At 51.1% G+C, this 23,474-nt stretch overlaps 2 protein-coding genes across 2 annotated transcripts in view; one reads left to right on the top strand and one right to left on the bottom strand.

Annotated features, from left to right (window-relative positions):
- Window positions 1-1,430: 1,430 nt before the first annotated feature.
- LOC135901445 (ipis-1-like) lies at window positions 1,431-21,599 on the bottom strand. The gene is made up of 4 exons (XM_065431254.2): window positions 21,569-21,599; window positions 5,799-6,108; window positions 4,046-4,335; window positions 1,431-3,229 (listed from the first exon to the last, which is right to left on the bottom strand). Exons 1-4 carry the CDS (start codon window positions 21,582-21,584, stop codon window positions 2,316-2,318), a joined length of 1,530 nt encoding a protein of 509 aa, XP_065287326.2. The 5' UTR covers window positions 21,585-21,599; the 3' UTR covers window positions 1,431-2,315.
- Window positions 16,497-23,474, top strand: part of LOC135901444 (isocitrate dehydrogenase [NADP] cytoplasmic-like) — a 32,423-nt gene continuing 25,445 nt past the window's right edge. Inside the window, exon 1 of the mRNA XM_065431253.2 lies at window positions 16,497-16,668. Coding sequence (XP_065287325.2) covers window positions 16,653-16,668 — 16 coding nt within the window. The 5' untranslated portion in view covers window positions 16,497-16,652. The remainder of the gene's footprint in view (window positions 16,669-23,474) is intronic.

The raw sequence follows: 23,474 nt of genomic DNA, 5'->3' as shown, positions 1-23,474 counted from the left end.
GGCTATGCTAGTTGTCACATCTAGATTCAAAAGTTAGAAAAAAAAAACTAATAATCGCAACTTTTAGTAAGCCACAACACATATATGCCACTCTCATGCCAACACCAACTAGCTATTTCAGACGGTTGCCACATGTTGATTACGATGATTTCCGTACCATATGGCACACGCCCACAACGGGGGACTGGCCAGAAGCAAGAGGTACACATCGTGCCACCAACTAGCTCCAATATAGCCTCTGCATGTCGATTATTATGATTTCCATACTATGGCACATAACCGCAATATTGCATTTCCCAAAAAGCTGGTTTTAATTTTTATACTAACGTACATATCTACAGCAGTTGCCAATACAAGATCTGTCACATTGTGTAGCATTGGTGCACAAGAGCTTGTGCGCATGCCAGTTTGCCTTATGCCAAAGTCTGAGGGACAAAATCGGCAAATTTTTAGCATTTTATTAACTGCTTCACAAAAGCTTCACTTCGCAGAGATTCCAGCAGCTGCATTGGATTTGCATATGTTGGTGCAAATGTGCCGCGCAAAAAGTCGTGCAGCACTTTGGTGCATCGTGGGCTTCCTTTCAGCCTTGGAAGAAACTTTTTATTGGCAATGTCTCAAGGACCCTGTACACAATGTTTTAAATTGGGGGTGGCTGAAAAAAATTAGTTGATGTTGGGAAAAAGTGACTCAGTGGCAGCTTTGAAGTAAGCCAAGTTGGCATGAAGAAGGACTTTTGAGGGACGATTGTTCCAGTCGATGACTGCCTTGATGAAGAGAGATTGAAGGTGAGTGGTGGTGCGGGCACGGGCAGGGATTACAGCTCTAACATGGCTGACATGTTGAGAGATGCGATGAGCTGGATTTATGGGAGAACAGTTGGTTAAGGCATCATATAATATGGCGCAGTGACAGCCTTGCGATATTGCGGCCTACTTGAAGACGCAGTAGACATGCCTTTTTCTTTTAGGTAAGTTAAGCAAGTAGGGCAAAAGTAATCAGTATATATAAACCTAATGGCACAGTTTTGTGCAGGTTCAAGAAAATCGGTTAGAACATGTTCAGCAGGAACCCAAACAGAGCTAGCATATCCTAGTTTGGGTCGGATTAGAGTTCTGTAAGCTAGTAGTTTTACAGAAGGGGGGCCTGTGCTATATTCTGCCTAAGTTAACCTAAAGTTCAGTAAGCGTCGTTAGTAATCTTGGTTTTGTGCATTGCCATACCTTTATGTAGCGTGTAGCAACAGAAAGCTACATCGGGAACTTTTCAAGAGGGCCTACAATTTTCTCATTCACAGTTTTGCTCTGGGTATAATATTTTAACAGGTGATTAATAAATCAAATAATTATGCAAATAAGCAAAATACAAAAAGTACTCCAACTTGCTCCAAGCAATGCCAAACATTGCCTCGGTTCGGTCCAGCTATGAGGCATTTGCATATAAAAAGTTTTGCACGAGTGACGTGGGGCATTTTGCACACGTATAAGCATGCGAAAGCTTCCTAGTCATGCGGTTCTAGCAGTGGCAGCACTTGGTTGTCGATCATAATGGGCCAAAGCTGTAAAAACCTGGCACATAATGCCTGTTTGCATGAAGGTGATCGAAATTCGGAACCCATTATTCACGGTGCGCTTCATAATTCGGGTGTAAATTTGGGATGCGTAACCCCAGTTTTGAAAGCTTAGACGCTTGTCGACGTGCCGGCCAGATGATCACATCGAAGCAGCAGAGAGCAGCGAGGGTACAAAATGTCTATTATAATAGAGCCTCAGATTAGTTTGTCTTAGAAAATCTAATTATCACATAGAGCAAAAGATGAGACTCTACGAGACTGGGAGTTAATTCAATACTATCGTATACGACTTCTACATCAAGGAGCTGCATGGTTTCTTTGGGCACCACGATTTTCTTCGCACTGAAAAAAAAAAAACTTGCCTGGTCATTGACATATTAGACGATTTCATTTTCGATTTACTTGTGCTACCATCTTGGGCTACAGCACAAGTATTTTCTTTCTTTTCTTTCGATTTCGTGCGTAGCGCCGATAATGATGTCGCGCTCGTGAAGCAATAAACATGCTTGTGCAACATTTAATTAGTGGCACTTAATTGGCACCTATATAGAAGGATGAGCGGAAATAAAATTAGCACATGGGGAAAAATTTAAGGCAGGGATAAAATGTTTTATGCTAATTGAGGTTTTGTTCTGGACCCGTGCATGGTTCAGTTTCGTAAAAGAGAAAATAGCGTATTTAATACATCACTACGTTTAAATAACTACGCTTTGATAGTCTCGGCTCCGACAAAGGTGTTACGCTAGACGACGTGCGTAAAAGAACCGAGCATGAGGACGGTGTCCGGGTCGCGAGCGAGCACAAGAAACAAGAAGGGTCGATCGACCGTAATCTTGAAGACGTCGGTGCCGCCCGCGGCGTGAGCGGTCTCCTTGGCGACGGCCTGCGCCTCGGCCGTCTTCGGACCTTTCTGCCCAGCGCGGAACACGGCGAGGTGCTTGGCCGCTGACACCCGGAGGCCCACGATGCGCGCTATGTTGACGAAGTCGGCGGAGTCGTCGAACGCGTCCACCACACCCAGCGAGGGCAGATAGTGCTTCAGGTCGGTGAGGCACTTGACCTTCATCCTGGGCATGGTGACCTCGACCAGACCCCGCCGACTCAGGCGCGCCAGGCAGGTGAGGATCATGGCGGCCGTGAGCCGCTTCTCGAGCTTCGCGAGGCTGGACGTCTGCGCCGGGATAAACAAGACGAGCGACCGCCGCGGATCCTGGTACGGCAGGTCCACCACGATTCCCTCGAAGGCGCCGTCCTCGTTCTCGTCGAACTGGGCGTACTGGAAGCTGCCCGTCATGGACAGCGTCTGCACGCGCTCGCAGCAGCCCTTCCGCCGGCTGTCCTTCTCGGGGCTGAACACGCCCGTCGAGCGGGTCGCGCCGTCCGCGGCGAACCAGCGTGAGCCGAAGCAGAACACGCTGGCCAGCACCACGAACGTGTCCAGGTCGACGCTGTCGCCGGCGAAGACGTCCCGCTTGAAGCAGAAGCCCGTCAGGGCCCGCAGGAAGCCGTCCAGCGCCAGCCGGCTCTGCTCGGGGCTCTCGGCGAAGTCCTGGACGTGCACGTGCATGTCCAGGCTCGATAGCGGCGCCTTGAACTCTTGCGACACGTTGACGCGCGAGTCGTGGTACAGGCCGGCGTACGCGGTCACGCTGAGCCCTGTCCACGGGATGCGCATAAAACGCTGTAAGCGAATTAACTCGAACAGTCTGATGCTGGGACACTTGTAAAATATATGGGTTAACACAGGATTACGTTGACTATATCGAGGTGCTGTCGCAGTAGAGGGAGCGCGGCGTATCGACGGGCCTTACGCTTCTTTAGGCTTCCTGCCAGGGAGAGAGCAATGGTATATTGGACTGGCTTCTACCGCGGTCCAACTGAAGCATTGCGGAGCCGTCCCAAGAATGAAGCCATGAGAAAGCCTGTCCCAGCTGAACGTTCAGCTGCTCCCAGAGCGATCAAATGAGCCACGTGATCAGCATTTTGTCGTATTTCGGTCGCGCTCCCAGTTCGAAGATGAGAGCGTCTCCGAACACTCCGAGATAAAACGCGCGGCTCTCTAACTGAACCAGATGAATGTGTTCCGAGCGCTAGATTTCGACCAGCCGAATATATACCGCGCCGCGAGAGCGCTCGAACGCGACCAATCGAATGTGCCATAAGAGAAGCAGCTAGAGAACAAACAGGCGTAGCCGACATTTTCCGGCTAATTCAGATTATGAAGAAATGGAATTGGGAAGGCCATGTAATGTGTAGAGGAGCTAACCGTTGATCTAACATAGAGTTGCAGAATAGACACTTATTGAAGGCTAATACAGTAGAGGACGGCAGAGAATTAAATATATGCGGTGTGATGAAATCGGGTAACCTACAGGCATATGTTAGCTCACGCAAGACAGGGGTAAATGGAGATCTCTGGAAGAGGCTTTGGTCCTGCACTAGACAGGGTCAGCCGAGGCGAGCACTGGGTACCTGAGTGTGTGTGTCGGGCTTTGTGGTAGTCCCGGCAGAACAGGCGGCTGGCGTGGCAGTCGAAGCGCGACACGATCTCGCCGTCGTCGTCCGTGTGGAGCACGCGCGCTATCTGGCGTCGTGTGTCTCCACCCGAGCCGTGGTACATCATGACCAGCATGCAGGCCAGGTACCAGGGTGACAGCAGCACGTTGCCCCCTTCCTTACGCATGTGCAGATACAGGTCCAGAGGGAACTGCAGCATCGGCCCAGCCATCTCGGGCTCGATGTTGAAAGGGGCACGCAAGAACCTGTCGTAAAATGCGCTGCTCTTCAACTCCTGTGCTCGTATACGCGTGGCGACCGTATCAACGCGGGCTATTGCCAAATGGTGGAAAACTTGGCTACTGAATAAGTGATGAAATGTGCTTATTAACGGCGCTCAGAGCACACGTGGAACAGAGAATACTTTCTTACGGACGTCACATATGGTTCCTCGAAACGAGCATTCGGGGTGACTTGGAATGCTCCTCTGTCTTGTGGGGGTTCATAGTGTTTGCGGAATCCTAGCTGGTCTGTCATTCGTGCAGGAGCTGCCTGATCGATCATCGCAGTTCTCCTTGCGCCCAGATTATCTCTAAAAATATGTAAATTAACTAAGAATATTAGGCTGAACTGTATTAGCAGATTACGGGCTCTGCAATAGCAAAGCGGCTATTGCTGCCGTGCGAAGCGACTTGATAAGCCAGAAAAGGCGCGAAAGACAAGTGGCGACACTGGCCTCAAGTTCTCGCACCAACTTGCCTTGACGCAATGAACTTCAGCACCGCGTACTCGATATTATTTGTTTATCGGTAAAGAAGGACTATTCAAGTCTTTACCAGACTTTATCTGTCGAAACTGTTATAGTGTTGGTCATGGTGTCCCTTCATAGAATGCACCGCTGTCAGCGGACGGTATCATAATGCCTCAGAGAAGGAAAGGATTCGTGAAAACGTGACTGTCATTACCATTTGCTGGCGCTGCCCGCGCTGGGCGTGCGAGCGGCGGGTGTGATGACCGGGCAGCTGACGACAAGGCCATTACAAACGAACCCTAGCAGCACGAATGCGACAAGGACAGGCTGAACGATATATCGGTCGCTCTTTCTGCCAGTTCCCGCATTATAGCCGACAAACGATGTCTGGCACTACAAGCGTTGCAAATTCTGGTTTAAAGTGCGGGCATCGCGTGCGCTACGCGGAATGTGAACCCGTATCAGGAGACTAAAGAGCGATACTTCACGCGAGACGTTGCGGCAGAAGGCCACTCTGCACATTGACAGATTCCGCCAAATTGTCGAATTCGCCATCTTGTCAGCTCTGATTGGCCCCGAAGGCTGCTACGGCCTCTCTGATTGGCTCTAGATGCCGCCATTGCGAAATTTGACAATATGGCAGAACTTGACAGTGTCCAGAATAGCACCCGATTGAGTATAGTTACATTTAGAAAATAACGACAGAAAGTAATGACATTTAGAAATTAATGACAGAGTAATGTAATGACATTTAGAAAAGGGGAAAATCCAAGCCAAGATAATAGCAGTGTGAGTGAAAAACAACTCGCTACATATAATACGCGTGATTTGCTAAAGGTTAAATTTGTGAAGGTTTGACATGTTTCTATTTGCAGTACAACACCAACACGACGCGTGATAGACGAACATGAAGTACGAAGTTATGCACGTAACCGCACAAGCACTATATTCACTCGATAGGCAAAAGCGCGCGAGTACTTCTCGATTTCGCTGCGTCGCTCCGCGTGCTCCGTGGTCTCTTGTGCCTCGGGCGCGTCGTCCGACAGGCTTTCGGAGCTGGTCGCGGGGGTGTACGACGAGGAGCTCGTGCTCCACATGCTCAGCCGCCTCGATCGCGGCGAGGACGGCTTCCGTCGGGCGCAGCAGCCCGAACGCCGACGCATGGCTGCTGCTGCCGACCAGGAGATCACAGCTGCTTCTTCTCGCGCCGGCAGATGCACGCGCCACGAGACGAACCGGCCGTTTCTTCTGCCTTCTCCCGCCGTGGCGCCATCTGTTTGCCTCCGCGCTGCTCAAGAATACAAAAGCATGACGTCAGAGATTATGAGGAGGAGGAGATGTCTCTATCAGTAGAGTAAAACTGCGGTAACTTTCGCGAGACCTTCGTTCTCGCACTTGCCCGACCGTTGTGTGCATGCGTGAATTACTCGAGAGACATGCGGGGACTTTTGCTCCTCGAAATCCGCCTTTCCCTATACGGTTGAACGGAGCAGGCCGCGCTTTGCTCCATTAGCACCGAGTCGAGTTGCACTACGCGGCGAAGCACGTGATTCGGACTGTGAAATCCTCTGTTGCAATTGCTTGTTTCATAAGGTTTTCTTTTTACTTTTCTAAATGTTTGTGCATTAGTATATTATTTCCCGCTTTCACTTCCGCAGTAAATTGCCTTATCCAATCCTTCGGGGGAGCGAAGCCACAGGTGCGAAGCTCAAGTGAGCAGGAGGGGAGGGGGAGGGTGGGGGCTAGGTAGATGCCGCTTTAGAGACCGCAGACCAATGAATAATGACACGTCGTTATTGCGAACTCGTTTAGTGTTACACATTCAATTGTACGTTATACTAAATTTCTTGTTGATGGCTGGGTGGTGCATACGGGACGTGTTGCCATGTGGCACGCGCTCCTCCCGACGCCGCCGACCATCTCACTGCCCGCAAAGAAAATGAGCTCGGCGGAAGGTCGAGCCGACGCACATGGCCAGTTGAAAAAAAGACGAAGGCCCGATCTCGGCCATCTAGGTCGGGCTGGGCTCGGTTTTTTGCAAATGGCCAGCCCGTTTGCCGACCACCGGCAGGCGGTGGGCAGACGACACCGGGCCGGCGTCATGACGGCCGGTTAAATAATCGTGGCCGCGTTCGTCCCAAGCACGGGCCAACAACTTCCCCACGACGGCAACAGCGTGGCATGTCCGCGGTTAACGTTCTTTTGTCGGTATTGATATTTAGTTTCTTCTTTGTTTTAGTCACGTTATACCGGGTGCTTTCTCTTACGTCGGTTTTTTAAGGCACCCTGTCGCAGATACCAGCATACTACCCTTCCACCAGTTAAGGTAACCAAGTTGAAGAAGCGTAATTGTTCTCTGCAACACGAATGAAAAGTAGTTTGAGACAAGAAAGGACATCCTGTATAATTCGCTATTTAATTCATGCACGCGTTTGTGTCTTAAATTGCGCTATGGGCTCCCTTCAATAGTCAGACGGCGCAGCCATCGGCGTAGCCGCCAGCGCCACCGTGTTAGTTGCGCGAAACACCGAGGCGGCCACTGCTACGGAGGCATGCTTTTTCGGCGCTCGTTTGAAACCTGTCGGTCGTTCTAAATTACGGTTTTAAGGCAATCGAAAACATAGGCCCATTTCGAACCACCGACACTTGAGAAAGGACGTCAAATTTACCACTACGACCATGTATATCGTGTCAAAGACGTAAACAGCACGGACATCGCAGCGAAGTGATTAAATGAAACTATGGTGTTTTAGGTGCCAAAACCACGATTTGATTAGGAAGCCCGCCGTGGTGGGGGACCCCGGAATAATTTGGACCACCTGGGGTTCTTTAACGTGGGCCTAAATCTGACCACATGGGTGTTTTGGTATTTGTGCTTAGCAGCGCAACACCAGAACCACCAATCAACCACCGCAGGTCGCGGTGTATTTGTGACAACAAAGCAAGCATGCTTACGACGTAGAACTCAAAGTGAGTTAACGAATAATTATTTTATGCCACTTCAGTGAGCAAATATGGCCGTGGGAGTCTTTCAGCTGTCATTTTTGGCTTCATTACTTGGAGCGTACCTTGCTTCTCACAATTGTAGAGGTTGTGGCAAATTGGCAGGCAAGTGATTTTTTTCTCCGTTGACAAAGTGCCTCGAGCATATTCTGGTATTGTCGTTCGGGCTTGAATGTGAGAGGGCATTACCGCTGAAGCATCATAGAGAGCAATCAGCTGGTACTAAACAACCTAAAGACTGCACAAGAAATGGAGGACGCTTAAGCTTCGCCTTCAAGAGTGGAACGCGATAGCGTTATCGCACCCCGTTCGCACCGCCTACTCAAACGCGCTACGCCAGCCAAACGTCGCGATCGGCGCAGATAGCCGGGCACCGACGCGCCATGAAGGCGGACGCGATCATGGGTAAAGTCCCTCAATCATTTATATATAGAGAGACCTTAATCATGGGGCGAGTGGCGCGCCATGTGTCGGGGCAGCACCGTACATTGCGAGGAGGGGGACTTCTGTGTTTGCCGCAAGATGGCTCTGCGTGTGCGCAGAGCGCAGAATAAATGTAGCAGAAATGTACTTCGCTACTCGTGGAACTGCGACTTCTGTAATATACATGGTCATAATTACCGATATACACCGCAGTATAACTGTCTACGGCACGTTTCTAAGGCGACACCGCATTCACTAGAGGCAATTTTATCCTGTTTTGAAGGAACGAACTCGTAGCTGAGTGGTAGCGCCTCACAAACCGGAGACCCTGGTTCGGTTCCCACCAGCCCATCTTGCAAGATGTTTTTTTATTTATGAAGTGCCTTCTGGGATTTATCACTCACGGCCAACGCCGCTGATGCCGACGCCGACGACACCGGCTTTTCTGCGACACGAGCTCCTTAATGCTGTCGCGTTAATATGCGACAGCGTTAATATGCGCTAGCGTGCCAGAAAAATGCTAATTTTCAAATACTCGACGTGTGCTGCAGTGTGCTGCAACCTTAGTTCTATTGTTCTAAGCGCGAAAAAACACCGGCACGAATGAGATCGGTTTCAGGATTCGTGTCTTGATCTTGGCGCAGGAAGAAACACAGTGCGTACAAAGCTCCAGCATGGAGCGCTCACGAAGCTAGATTTGACACGTAACAACCACTGCGCGTTTGTTTTGGAGCAAGACGAGCTAAAGAACTATCTAAACTTATTTACAACAGCGGGGATCAGTTCACGCGTTTTTATGCAGTTGGCGTTTTATTGTGTGTTTTTACGGATGCTACTGCTGTTTTTTATTTATTTTTTATTGTTTTTGCATTTACGCCTTAGTTTAACAGAAATTCGCAAGACCGACACAAACATCAACGATCCACTTCCGTCACCGAGTTGCTTTGCCCGACTTTGAAGGGAAACGGTACAGTTTGATGCCGACATCCCTTTTGCGGTTGTGACAGTACTCAGCGCAGCAGTATCTGCGCTTGTTCTTTTTGGCCACACCTCTCACAGAGGAGCTGCAAAGAGGCCGCGGTGAATCCGACGGAAAACTGAAAAAGCAGGCTTTCAGGCGGACCTGCGCGCACCACGGACAATGGTGAAATGACGGTGACGGCCTACCCGCGGGTGCTCACGCCACTGCTAGGTGGCGCGACATGTACAGGCAAACTTCATAGCAGGGTGCCAATAGAAGGCGAGCGCATTGTATCACTGCAGTGGGTCTTTCGTTAGATTTTATTCAAGTAATTAGATACAAACACAACAGAAATGAGAAAACTTTGTTGTGAAGTGCTGTAATAGTTTGTTAGTGGTAGGGTGAAACATATAATAATGAATTATTGTCTTGTATTTGCACTTGAAAAATGTCCTTCTTTGAAATGCACAAGCCCATTCACTAGAAAACTGTGCAGCCAGGTCACTTGACGCTCTGGCATCCAAAATAAAGACCTGTACTATATATGTTTAATAAATGGGACATGTATAACCATTGTTTAGGTGCTGATTATTGAACCACAGGCTTCGTGGTCTCTCAAAACGATTTAAGCATTGTACATAGAAACAGGTTCTGATAAATCCGCCAATTCTCATTACAAACACTAAATACGCATCGCACATGCAGTCCAACGTTATTTAGCCTCAAAATGAATAAGCATCGCAAAAATCTGACGCCAGCGGGGCAAAATTTGCACTTATTCAAATGATCTTACGCACGTCTCCACGACCGCAACGTACGCACATCGTGCGCACGATATATAGAACGCCACGGGAACTGCATGCACACGTCACGTCTTCATGCACATCGTGGTGCACCCACAGTCACTTAATTCGCTTGCCCGACAAGCTTTGGCGTGTGAAATCTTGCACATTAAGCGTAGCCACAGAGACCACAAGGCATCGACTCTAGACTGCGCTATTGACATGTCCATTTCTAGAAATTTCTACAAATAAAAAAGCGCAAACGAGCTCTTGAAACAAAGAAACGCAGAGCCTCAGCGCTACTTACATGCACTCTCTCAAAATTATCTGTACAAAAGATGGTCTAGAATAGCGGAAATAAGACGTGCTACTTACGTGTTAATATTGAGGTCTATGAGGGGTGAAAATCCGCTGGCTGGAAATGTCCCAGGCACGATTAAAGCGGATTTCTCGCGAACGCGCCAAAGCGCCAAAGAAACCGTGTGAAGCTGCTCCCATCAAGCCCACTGAATGCTTTTTGCGGCCAATTAGAGGGCCCCGGTCTCCTTACCTCTCTGTCCCATCTCGCCCGAAGCTGTGGATAGAAGAGGAGAGAAGAGGTCGAACAGAAGATCAAAAAAACGAAGAAGGAATCACCACCTACGCGTTCGCCTTCTGCGAATTCCTCCCTGTGAATGCTGCAGACCCGACTGCCACAGACGGTTGAGGCGACCTGCTTCTCTCTATTCTTTCGTTCCCCAGTCCTTTCCCCCGACAGGCGCTTGGCCGCACAAACTCGCTCGTAGCAGAAATTGGCGATTTTTCAACTACCAGCACCTCCCCCTGAAGAGGAGAAAAGTCGGCGCCCGCTGTCGGCCAGCAGCGTCGGGCCAGAGTGAAGCCGACGTCTCTGGCCAGCCAAGATTTTCGCGCTCGGCCTTATGCAGCCCGACGCGTCGGGGCCGACATCCGTGGCAGAGACAGCGCCCACGAGGTCGGCAACATTGGTCGGCCTTTTTTACGGCCCGAGCTGTCCATGCCGACATGACCGGCCCCCGGTGATCTGCCGAGCACCGCCTTATGGTCGGCACTCGGCCAGTTTTGCTTTGCGCGTCGTAGACGAACTGCGAAGTGGAAGAATTCATGTTACATGCGCCCCAGTAACACGGACCAACCACTGAAGACAAAAAACGGACGCTTCGCCATTACAGACTATTCTGTATCGGCCGCTATGATGGCGTTTGCACGAAAGTTTAGTCAAGCGCATCGCCCCACTTTGTACTTAGACAAAGGGACATTTTGAGGCGCAGGAGAGGCAAGATTCCCCAGTAGCCAGTTCTCATATTTCACATTTCTCTCTGGGGACTTATTTGGGTCGGGCAAACGCGAGAAGGAAGTTTTTGCGTAGCTTTCTAACACTTGAGCGCTGTCGGATCTCGAAAGTCGTGGCAAAAACGTGGAACCCTACTATGTATATACAGTAAAAGCTCGTTAATTCGAACCGCAAGGGGAAGCTGCTTCAGTTCGAATTAACGAAAGTTCGAACTAACGAAAGTGAAGGAGAGCAACAGTACACTGCGATTTGGAAGCTGTAGGGCATGTCAGAAATTTGGCGTGTCAGAAAGTGATGGCGTGTGCCGCGGGCACACGCCATCTTCAAGTCGAAGCTCTGGGTCCGACTGTGCCACACCACCGATGTCCACCAAAACGAACGTTAGCCGAGGTTTAACACCATCACAATGAATCGCGGCGGCCGATACCTCCTAAGCTGAAAACAGAGGTGCACAAACGATGAGTACTGCCGAGACAAAGACCCTGAACATGTGAAGGTGGCGAAGGCCCCGATTCGTTGGTTCTTGATTGCAAGCGCAGCTGCGACATACTTGGTTCACTGTGTTTTGGTGCTTGCCGTGCCATCTCCGCACAACATTAGCAGCTGTACAAGATTTGCAAAGCCTCCGAGATTCGCAACGGGCAAGAAGTCTCGGAGGTTACGTAGAACGGAGAGGCGGCAGCCGCCGCTGCCTTCCGGCTGACCCCGCGTCGGTTAGATTTTTTTTCCGATTTTGCCTTCTCTCGCCGTTCTCTCCGTTTCGGAGGCAATACAGCCTTGTGTGTAGGCAGTAGGCGCGTTTCTCTGGCCGTGTGCCAGGCGAGCGTAGTTCGAATTATCCGTGAGGGAACCTTCTCGCGTTCGAATTAACGGACTTTTTAATACATAGACTTCTATGGAGCTTGGCCGGACCAAATCGTACAGTTCGAATTATCCATAAATTCGAATTATTAAAGTTCGAATTAACGAGCTTTCACTGTAATCCATCTCTGCTCGTTTGCAACATCGACCGTGCCAAGTTGCACGGTCGATGTTGTTCTAAATGACAACAACGCGGTCGATGCTTTTGGGTACGCTCCGACATGTCTCACCGACGTCAAACTTGCAACAAGGACTTATATTGTAGGTTGCTTAGCAATCCTAGGACAGAGGTCACTCCATCAAGCCAGAGTGCCACCATGTAGTCTCTGAAATACGTCGAGAATGAGGCACATGATAGGAGATTCTTGCCCGACACTATAGGTCCGGACATATCCTGTTATCACTGGTGGGCTGATCAAGTGCGCTTGTGTGTCTGTGTGTGTGCGTGAAAAAAAGAGAGAGATGTGTCTTTAATGGAAACTGGAGACATCTACGCTTGACTGCAGACATGCCATGCTACTCAATGGGGATGATATATGAAATGAGGCACATTACAAAACCACACATAGGCATGCTCATAGACAACACGCTATAGCTACGCACTTTGTTGACACTGACGTCACCGCTCATGAGTAGCGGCATATGATCGGCACTGGCCACATGGATGTAGTTGAACATCTCAAAGCCTGGCCCGCTGGGTGCCGGTAAATGTATATGACTTGACGCAGTCGTTTTCTCTTTGCCGCTAAGTCTTGCTCTGTGACGCCAATACATTTTTTGCGTTGATTCGATTCGATTCGATTGGAAGGATGCTTGTTCGGGTGACTGATTGGTCTACTGCTTATATTTAACGCCGGAAAGCCGTATCGTGAATAATGAGCAACGTCTGAGTGGACAGTTCAACATTAGTTTCGATCTTAATGTTACCTGACCGCACATCGCATACCCCAAAGAAAACGCATAATCGTCAGGGCAAGTTGTTGAATATGCGGTTTCGGTATTTAACTCATATTGTATATTCTCTGGCAATGGACAGTTATCCGTGGTGTAGACTCCGTGATGTCAGCGTGCATATAAAAACTTGCGCATCCCCCTCCATTTTGCCTCGTGAAACGACTGCATGTTCGAACCTTTAGGCATGGTCAGCGCTATGGCACGGCACCACGGCGGTCTTTATCCCTGTCTTTCGCCGGAGGCCGCTTCGTCCACTATCTTCGGAACGCAACACACATACTAGTTCTCCCTAACGCAAGTGCTCTGGCCTGATAAAGAAAGCGAGAAAACTTTTAATTCTTGCGATACTTGGCCCGCGTAACCGTTATACATATGCAGCTGGGGATAACGAAGATGTCTGAGAGTGCAGTGACAGGGTGGTGCCCAGAATAAGCTCAAAAAATTCTGTGACGCTTAAATCAGCATCGGTCGACGGGGTCGGGAACGAGGAGCAAATGCGATGGCTTTGAAGATGGCTCCACAATGGTGAGGAACAAGCTAGGACATGGGAATTGACCTACAAGCACTACAAGCACAATTAAGAACATTAGGCATATATATATACATACACGTAGCATCTTCCCACACGTTACGTGTGCGCCAAATCTCAGCATTAATTTTCACAATATTTATAAAAAATATCGCTAAGTTGTTACCCAGGAGCTATATGTCGTCTTTTAGAGGAACACGCAGAACATCCCCAGACTAAATATTGTCACGAGAGGAAAAGCCAGTCAGTCAGTTCTAAGCGAACGGCCGTTTACAGTTCGTTTTTGCAGCAGCTACCACGCACACTTCTTCTTCCACGACTTCTAGCGTAACTAGTGCGTGCCATTACCCCTCCCTCAAAAAAAAAATAATTATAAAATAAAATAAATAAATAAAGTTGGGGAGATGTTAAATGCCACAAGAAAAAAATAAAAGAAATGATTAAGACAACGGATCACAAAGTTTGTGGATGAGAGTCAGCGCGAATGGTAGGGCTTCATCCTGGTAACGTGAACAATGTCAGAGTAACGTGGTCGACGGGAGTGGTGCGAACTGTCGGCTGGAATAACTTCGTAGTTGACAGGACTTAGACGACGCAAAACTATGTAGGATCCAAAGTATCGGCGCATTTTCTGACCGGCCTCTTTGACGTATAGGGGTCCAAATCCATACAATATCTCCCGGGTTGTATGTGACGTCTCGATGGCATATGTTGTATCGACGAGCATCTTGACGTTGTCGGGATAGAATTCGTTGCCGCGCAAGGTGCCGCGCTGCTTCGGCACGCTGAACAAAGGCGTCTGTATCTGGTCCGGTATGTTGCGACGAAGTTGGTAGGAGCATCACGTCGAGCATAGTGGTGACGTCGCGTCCGTAGACCAGACGAAAAGGAGGAAACCCGGTGGTTTTTTGTAGGGCAGTGTTGTACGCGAATGTCACATACGGGAGCAGTTCGTCCCAATTTTTATGGTCCGTGGCAACATAGGACCCGTAGGCATATTGTCACGTGGTGGTGACGTTGAATAAGACAGTAGCAATACTGTGAACAAGAAAACTAACTTTTATTGGGCGAACCTGTGCCCACAAAACAGGCTACACTTATAGCGCAACGATAGCGGCGAACACGCTCGGCGATCGTCGAAAATCTGATCAGCGGGTCAACCGCGTCGGCTTTTATAGATCAGTCATCGAATGTTCCAGATTAACTGATGGGACCCGCGTGTCTTCCACAAAGTTCTACACCATTCGTGTCATGCGATGAAATCTGATAACACAAGGTTCGGCGACAACAGACACGCGGATAGAAGCATCGATAACTTTCCAGAAACTTCGGATACATGCAAGCGCGTCCCGCGCTCTGCGATTACAGTTGTTAGGCGGCGAAACGTGGTTGCCGATAAAGATAAGAACACGTGTCATTACCCCCCTCTTAAAAAGCATCGACCCGATGCTGCAAACAAACGAAAGTAACAAAGAAAAGCACTCGTATCAAAGAAAACAACAAACTAAGGAAGTTCATCAGCGTCCGTAAAATGGTTTAAGGCGCACCACGTGGACCACTTCAGATCGTGCGCGGCGCCGCTGTGAGTGCGAAATGCCGTCTGGCACGACCTCATAGTCTAGTGCGCCAATACGTCGGATGACCTTGTAGGGTCCGAAATAGCGTCGCAGCAGATTCTCACTGAGTCCTCGCCGGCGTATCGGGGTCCATACCCAAACACGGTCGCCGGGCTGGTACTCGACGAAGCGTCGTCGGAGGTTGTAGTGTCGGCTGTCGGTACGCTGCTGGGTCTTGATCCGTAGGCGGGCGAGCTGTCGGGCTTCTTCGGCGCGCTGGAGATAGCTAGCGACGTCAACATTCTCTTCGTCAGTTACATGCGGCAGCATGGCGTCAAGCGTCGTCGTCGGGTTCCTGCCGTAGACCAGCTTGAACGGCGTGATCTGTGTTGTTTCTTGTACCGCCGTGTTATAAGCGAATGTTACGTACGGCAGGACGGCATCCCAGGTCTTGTGTTCGACGTCGACGTACATCGCTAGCATGTCGGCGAGGGTCTTATTCAGCCGCTCCGTAAGACCATTCGTCTGCGGGTGGTAGGCCGTTGTCCTCCTGTGCCTTGTCTGACTGTATTTCAGAATGGCTTGGGTGAGCTCCGCTGTAAAGGCCGTGCCTCGGTCGGTGATGAGGACTTCTGGGGCGCCATGTCGCAGCAGGATGTTTTCGACAAAGAATTTCGCCACTTCGGCTGCGCTACCTTTCGGCAGTGCTTTTGTTTCAGCGAAGCGGGTGAGGTAGTCCGTCGCCACGACGATCCACTTATTTCCGGTTATTGACGTCGGAAAGGGTCCCAGCAAGTCCATCCCGATCAGCTGAAATGGTCGGCAAGGAGGCTCGATTGGCTGTAGTAATCCGGCTGGCCTTGTCGGCGGTGTCTTGCGTCGCTGACAGTCTCGGCATGTTCTGACATAACGGGCGACGTCGGCGGTCAGGCGCGGCCAATAATACTTTTCTTGTATCCTCGATAGTGTCCGGGAAAATCCGAGGTGTCCAGCGGTCGGATCGTCATGTAGGGCGTCCAATACTTCTGGACGAAGTCCTGACGGGACAACAAGAAGGTAATTGGCGCGGACTGGTGAGAAGTTCTTCTTCACGAGTAGACTGTCTTGAAGCGTGAAGGAAGATAATCCGCGCTTAAATGCCCTTGGGACAACGTCGGTGTGCCCTTCCAAATATTCGACGAGGCCTTTAAGCTCCGGGTCCGCTCGTTGTTGTTCGGCGAAGTCTTCCGCGCTTATTATTCCAAGGAAGGCGTCGTCATCCTCGCCATCTTGCGGCGGCGGGTCAATGGGGGCACGTGATAGGCAATCGGCGTCTGAGTGTTTTCGTCCGGACTTGTATGTTACAGTGATGTCGTATTCTTGTAGTCTGAGGCTCCACCGTGCCAGCCGTCCAGAGGGATCCTTTAAATTCGCTAGCCAACACAAGGCGTGGTGATCGCTGACGACTTTGAATGGCCTGCCATATAGGTAAGGGCGAAATTTCGCTGTAGCCCAAACGATGGCGAGGCATTCCTTTTCGGTTGTAGAATAATTGCCTTCCGCTTTTGACAACGACCGGCTAGCGTAAGCTATCACGTGTTCATGTCCATCTTTTCTCTGGACTAGGACGGCACCGAGGCCTATGCTACTGGCGTCAGTGTGGATTTCGGTATCGGCGTGCTCGTCGAAGTGCGCAAGTACCGGCGGCGACTGCATGCGTCGTTTGAGTTCTTGAAATGCGTCGGCCTGCGGCTTTTCCCACTTGAACCCGACGTCACATTTAGTTAGCTGCGTCAGCGGCTCAGCGATGCGCGAAAAGTTCTTGAGAAATCGCCTGTAGTAGGCACACATGCCAAGAAATCTACGCACTGCCTTCTTGTCGATGGGCTGCGGGAACTTTGCTATGGCCGCTGTCTTCTGCGGGTCGGGTCGGACTCCAGATTTGCTGATGACGTGGCCTAAAAATAGAAGCTCCTCGTAAGCGAAGCGGCACTTTTCCGGCTTCAGAGTAAGTCCTGATGACCTGATGGCCTCTAGTACTGTTGCAAGCCGCCTAAGGTGAACGTCGAAATTTCCGGCGAAGACGACGACGTCATCCAAGTATACGAGACAGGTCTGCCACTTCAATCCTGCTAAAACCGTGTCCATCACGCGCTGGAACGTTGCAGGCGCCGAGCACAGTCCGAATGGCATAACCTTGAACTCGTAGAGGCCGTCTGGGGTGATGAAGGCGGTCTTTTCGCGATCTCTTTCGTCGACTTCTATTTGCCAATAGCCAGACTTGAGGTCCATGGACGAGAAGTATTTGGCGTTGCAGAGCCGATCCAATGCGTCGTCTATCCGTGGGAGGGGGTATACGTCCTTCTTTGTGATCTTGTTCAGACGACGATAATCGACGCAGAAACGCAGGGATCCGTCCTTTTTCTTCACCAGGACAACAGGGGATGCCCACGGGCTTTTCGACGGCTGGATGATGTCGTCGCGCAGCATTTCGTCGACTTGCTCTCTTATAGCTTCGCGTTCTCGCGGCGAAACGCGGTAAGGGCTCTGACGGAGTGGTCGAGCGCATTCCTCGGTGATTATGCGATGCTTGGCGACTGGTGTTTGTCGAATCCTCGATGACGTCGAAAAGCAGCCTTTGTATCGTCGGAGCAGACTTCTGAGCTCCTGTTGCTTAATCATAGGGAGATTTGGATTAATGTCGTAGTCTGGTTCGGGAACCACAGTCGTCGGGGTAGATGCGGAGGAATCCGAGAGGACAAACGCATTACTTGTTTCCAGAATTTCCTCGATGTACGCGATCGTCGTGCCCTTGTTGATGTGCTTGAACTCCTGGCTGAAGTTTGTCAGCAACACTTCAGTTTTCCCTTCATGCAGTCGAGCGATCCCTCTTGCGACGCAAATTTCACGGTCTAGCAGTAGACGTTGGTCGCCTTCGATGACGCCTTCTACGTCAGCGGGTGTTTCGGTGCTGACCAAAATAACAATGCTGCAGCGAGGCGGGATGCTCACTTGCTCTTCGAGCACACTCAAGGCGTGGTGACTACGAGGGCTCTCCGGCGGTATCGCATGATCTTCCGACAGTGTTATTGACTTCGACTTCAGGTCGATGACTGCGCCGTGTTGGTTGAGGAAGTCCATACCGAGAATGACGTCTCGTGAACACTGTTGGAGGATAACGAAGGTGGCAGGGTAAGTCCGGTCATGAACGGTTATTCTTGCCGTGCAGATCCCAGTCGGCGTGATGAGGTGTCCTCCAGCGGTTCGAATCTGAGGGCCTTCCCATGCGGTCTTAACTTTCTTCAACTGGGCGGCGATGTGTCCACTCATTACGGAGTAATCGGCCCCTGTGTCGACTAAGGCAGTGACTGCGTGGCCGTCGAGAAGCACGTCGAGGTCGGTTGTTCTTTGTCTGGCGTTGCAGTTGGGTCTTGGCGTCGGATCACGGCTGCGTCGTGTTGAACTGAAGCTGGAACGTTGCGTCGTCAAGTCGTCTTTCGTCGGTGTAGTCTTGGCTTCCCGACTTCTTCGGGACGGCGGCGTGTCGTCATTAGGTCGTCGAGATGGTCTCTTCGTCGTCTTCGTCGGCGGCGGAGGATCTTCGTCAGTTCGACGAACAGCAACCGCACCTCCATCGGTTGCTGCTTTTAGTTTTCCGGATATGGGCTCGCAGAGCGGCCCCGGGCTGGGCCGGTGTACGGTCGGCGCTGCGGCGACAGGTAGCGGCCTGGTGACGGCGAACGGGACGGTCGTCGAGGGCTCCACTGAGTGGCGGCGAGGTAGTCGGCGATGTCACGTGGGCGCTCTCCAAGCTGTGGACGCGGCGCGTTGACGGCGAAACCTCGCAGTCCCATCTCTCGGTACGGGCATCGTCGGTAGACGTGACCCGCTTCTCCGCAGTGGTAGCAGAGCGGGCGGTGGTCAGGAGCACGCCAAACGTCTGTCTTCCTCGGGTAGCTGCGCTGGGCGACGGGTGGGCGTGCTGGCGGCGGCGGTGGTGGTCGACGGAATTGCGGCGTTACGGGGTCCTGGCGCGGTCGTGGAAGGGGACCTTGACGGCGGGCGACGGCGGCGTAGCTCATCGCTTGCGGCTGAGGCTGCGGCGGTTCTGGTTGCACTTGAGGAACTCCAAGCGATCGGTGCACCTCTTCTTTTACGATGTCGGCGATCGAGGCCACTTGAGGCTGCGACGAAGGCAAGACCCTCCGCAGTTCCTCGCGCACAATGGCCCTGATGGTCTCGCGCAGATCGTCCGTGGCCAGCGATTGAATTCCTGCGTAGTGGGTAGAGCCTGTACGGCGGTTGAATTGCCGGTTCCGCATTTCGAGTGTCTTCTCGATGTTCGTCGCCTCAGAAAGAAACTCTTCGACGGTCTTCGGTGGGCTTCTTACCATCCCGGCGAAAAGTTCCTCCTTTACCCCACGCATCAGTAGGCGGACTTTCTTCTCCTCGGCCATATCCGGGTCGGCGTGGCGGAACAAACGGCTCATTTCTTCCGTAAAAATGGCAACGTTCTCGTTTGGTAGCTGCACTCGGGCGTCGAGCATAGCTTCAGCCCTTTCCTTGCGCACGACGCTTGTAAAGGTGCGTAGGAAGCCGCTACGGAACAGGTCCCACGTTGTCAAGGTCGATTCCCTGTTCTCAAACCAAGTTCTGGCGGTGTCTTCTAAGGCGAAGTAGACATGCCGCAGCTTCTCGTTGGAGTCCCAGTTGTTGAATGTTGCGATTCGTTCGTAGGTCTCCAGCCATGATTCCGGGTCTTCAGTCGCTGCTCCATGGAAGGTTGGTGGGTCCCGAGGTTGTTGTAGGATAACAGGGGACGCCGGGGCAGCCATTGGCGTTGTCTTGACCACGATCTTCTTTGTCGTCTCAGGTAGAAGTCCGTGCTCTGGGGGCAGTCCTTGCAGTCTGCGGCTAGCACGCTGGTCTTCGGCGATGTTGGTTCTGTCCTCGGACTTCGGGCTTGGGTCGCGACTTTGCGGGGGCGTTCGGTACATGAACGCACAAGCACCTCCACCAGATGTCACGTGGTGGTGACGTTGAATAAGACAGTAGCAATACTGTGAACAAGAAAACTAACTTTTATTGGGCGAACCTGTGCCCACAAAACAGGCTACACTTATAGCGCAACGATAGCGGCGAACACGCTCGGCGATCGTCGAAAATCTGATCAGCGGGTCAACCGCGTCGGCTTTTATAGATCAGTCATCGAATGTTCCAGATTAACTGATGGGACCCGCGTGTCTTCCACAAAGTTCTACACCATTCGTGTCATGCGATGAAATCTGATAACACAAGGTTCGGCGACAACAGACACGCGGATAGAAGCATCGATAACTTTCCAGAAACTTCGGATACATGCAAGCGCGTCCCGCGCTCTGCGATTACAGTTGTTAGGCGGCGAAACGTGGTTGCCGATAAAGATAAGAACACGTGTCAATATGATGGATGCGTACCCAGCACCTCCACCAGTTTGTCACGAGAGGAAAAGCCAGTCAGTCAGTTCTAAGCGAACGGCCGTTTACAGTTCGTTTTTGCAGCAATATGTATTTGCGACTGATGCGTCCATGGGTGACGAGAGAGCAGGAGCGGGCATATTCTCTCCGCGCCTTTGCTGGTCTTTCTCTCTTTGACTTCCTGATTTTGCACCTATTTTTGAGGCCGAATCAATGGTCATCATTCTAGCCATGCGCAAATTGCCATCAAATGTTTCGACATTCGTTATATTAACAGATTTGCCATCTGTGTGCTCAGCGCTTACTGGGATAACAGACTCGAAATTATTGCGGACATTTGATTGTTTAGTTCCTCGACATTTACGGGCGGTTAACTTAATTTGGGTACCAGGTCACTGTGGAACAAATTTAAATGAGATAGACGCTCTTGCCAATCCGACTTTTGCGACGCCGAGCTGCGCATGCGCAGCGCCCTAGCGGCTGAAGACCGAAGCAATTTGGCAGGCGCACGGCCGGACTCGACTCTCCGAATGAGTGGAGCGAGTGGAGTACGGCCGTGGCAGGCGCGTCACTTGTCGGTGGAATGGGGCGCTAGCCGTTTCTCTTAGACTCTACAAACCAGCACATATATCCGTGTCTTGCCGTTCTACACGGTTTACCCCGACCTATATCGCGACGACGCCTGCCCGTCCAGTGGGCAGATATCCACTCTAGCACACATGCTCCGGGAGTGTGGGCCGATTACCCCAAGTTCTGCAAGGAGGAGTGGGATTCGCGTTTGCGTAGCCCCGTTCTAAACAAGCAAACCCTGGCTGTCCGGCGTGCCCGTGACCGGCACGGTGGGCTAGACCTGCCAGTCGCGACGTGGGACAGGCCGGGTGCGCGACGAGCTCGCGTCCTCGCTGGAACTCCAATAAAGTTCTTTCACTCACTTGTCAGCCTTGCCATTTTCGCTGCCGCGCGCATGGAACGCCTTTCGAACATTATTGCCATCGAAATTTGGCGCGATGTCAATGTCGTGTCTCGTTCACGGTTACACTTCCCGTGACCATCCCAGCAGGGCAATGCGGATTTTCTGATTTCCGTCGGTAAAATGCGATCGACAGCGCCGTGACGCCTGAATTAGGGCTGCACTTTGTGACAGGTATGTATTGGAATATGCAGTTTACCTCTCTGTTTTTGTCATTACTGACTGATACGAATAATCTCGACGAAGACGCAAATGTATGTTTTAGCTAGCGAAACAAACGATCTCTCGATCAGCTCGCGCGACCATGGTTGAGTGAACCGCGAAGTATTCTTTCTTATTTTTTTTTATGCTCTCTGTGTCCGTCGCTAGAACGCCGTCAATTCGCAACCTCACACCGTGCACACTTGAAGCTATATAAACGCTCAACGAATGCTCGTGATGTCGGCGTGGTTCTATGTCGGAGCCAAGCTCACCTGCATTGCCGGGCTGATGTGGGAAACAGCGTACGCTGTGGAAGTAGCTGATAGTGCTAGTTAGCAATTGTTGCTAGTTGTTTTGTCATTCTTATCGGCAGCAAATAATATTTACTTGCAGAAGGCTTTTATGTTCGTTTAGCGAATCGGGATGTTGTACGCTATGCACTAAGGCTCATTTTCCTGTGCGTCATCTTCTGGAGTCGAGCGGCGTGTCTAATGGTATCTTCGACTGGTCGCCTGTATGGCCCGAAGCAGAGTCGGGTAGATCGGTCGTTTCCCGAGCTCAAAGGTAGGCGACAAGCGCGCAAGCCGAACGTGCGACCGGTGCGACTCGCTCTCGGAGGAGGAAATTGCTGATGCGAAACCACGTGACTACTGCCAACGTTCAATGTTTCGCCTATCCAAAGCTCCCGGCGCTGCCGGAAAAACCAGCGGACGTGCCGGCGGGACGAACGTTCTTCGAGACGCCAGCATGCAGTGGCCTAGGTTGCCGCCAAGGTTACGGTGTGCCGTCGCCAACAGCAGCGACGCGGCGCTGCGATGACGTTTCAATCTCGATGACTACTCCGACGACAGAGCTCGGCGCAACTCAGAGCGCTCCAAGATAGAGGAGAGCAATCGAGAAGAACCAGCCGAACGCAGGGCGCGCACCCTCTTTCAACCAGCTGAAGACGACACCGCTCGCGAGAGCGCTCCAGAGTGCTCAGAAACGACCAGCCGAAGATAGCATTACTGTGTAACTGACACATTTCCGGGCCGCCTTCGCTGACGCCCAGACATTGGGACTTCATATTGACACGTGACTTGTTTATCTTTTTCGGGTGACCGCTTTTCACCGTCAAACAAATGTTATCGCTCAGCGCGGGACGCGCCCGCATGTATCGGAAGTTTCTCGAATGTTATCGATCGTTCTATCCGCTGTCTGTCGTCGCCGCACCTTGCGTAATCTGATTGCATATATGCGCGACGCGAATGGTGTAGAAGTTTCTGGAAGGCACGCGGGCACCAGCGATTACTCTCGAATGTTCGATGGCTCGTGTATAGAAGCCGACGCGCTATAGACCGGCAGATCTGATTTTCGGCGATCGCCGACTGTGTTTGCCGCTATCGTTGTGCTTTAAGTTTTTGTGGGCACAGGTTCGGCCAATAATAGTTTCGTCATTCATAGTATTGCTACTGTGTTCTTTGCCGTCACTACTACATGACAGTACCGACGATGTTTGTGTACACGCACCAGTTCAGAAAAAGGACGCGATACGCCGCTATGTTCGTACGGCGGCGCGCCTAAGAGGAAGACAGGCACCCCACAAACAGGGGTTATTGCCGATTTTGGTCATTCTGACCATTCTTTTTTGCCTTTTTGTAGATGTACTTATGTGGGTAAATAACGTA

The sequence above is a fragment of the Dermacentor albipictus genome, chromosome 1, assembly GCF_038994185.2.
Source record: "Dermacentor albipictus isolate Rhodes 1998 colony chromosome 1, USDA_Dalb.pri_finalv2, whole genome shotgun sequence".
Taxonomy (NCBI): domain Eukaryota; kingdom Metazoa; phylum Arthropoda; class Arachnida; order Ixodida; family Ixodidae; genus Dermacentor; species Dermacentor albipictus.
Note: the sequence above shows the minus strand (reverse complement) of the source record. Positions and strands in the feature narration are given on the sequence as shown.

Bases quoted from the DNA above. Each gene is read 5' to 3' on its own strand.
- LOC135901445 (XM_065431254.2), bottom strand. The intron at 4,336-5,798 runs GTACTCGCGCGC...ATTTTACGACAG, and splicing joins CGACGCAGCGAAATCGAGAA to GTTCTTGCGTGCCCCTTTCA. The intron at 3,230-4,045 runs GTACCCAGTGCT...TCCCGTGGACAG, and splicing joins AGCCCGACACACACACTCAG to GGCTCAGCGTGACCGCGTAC.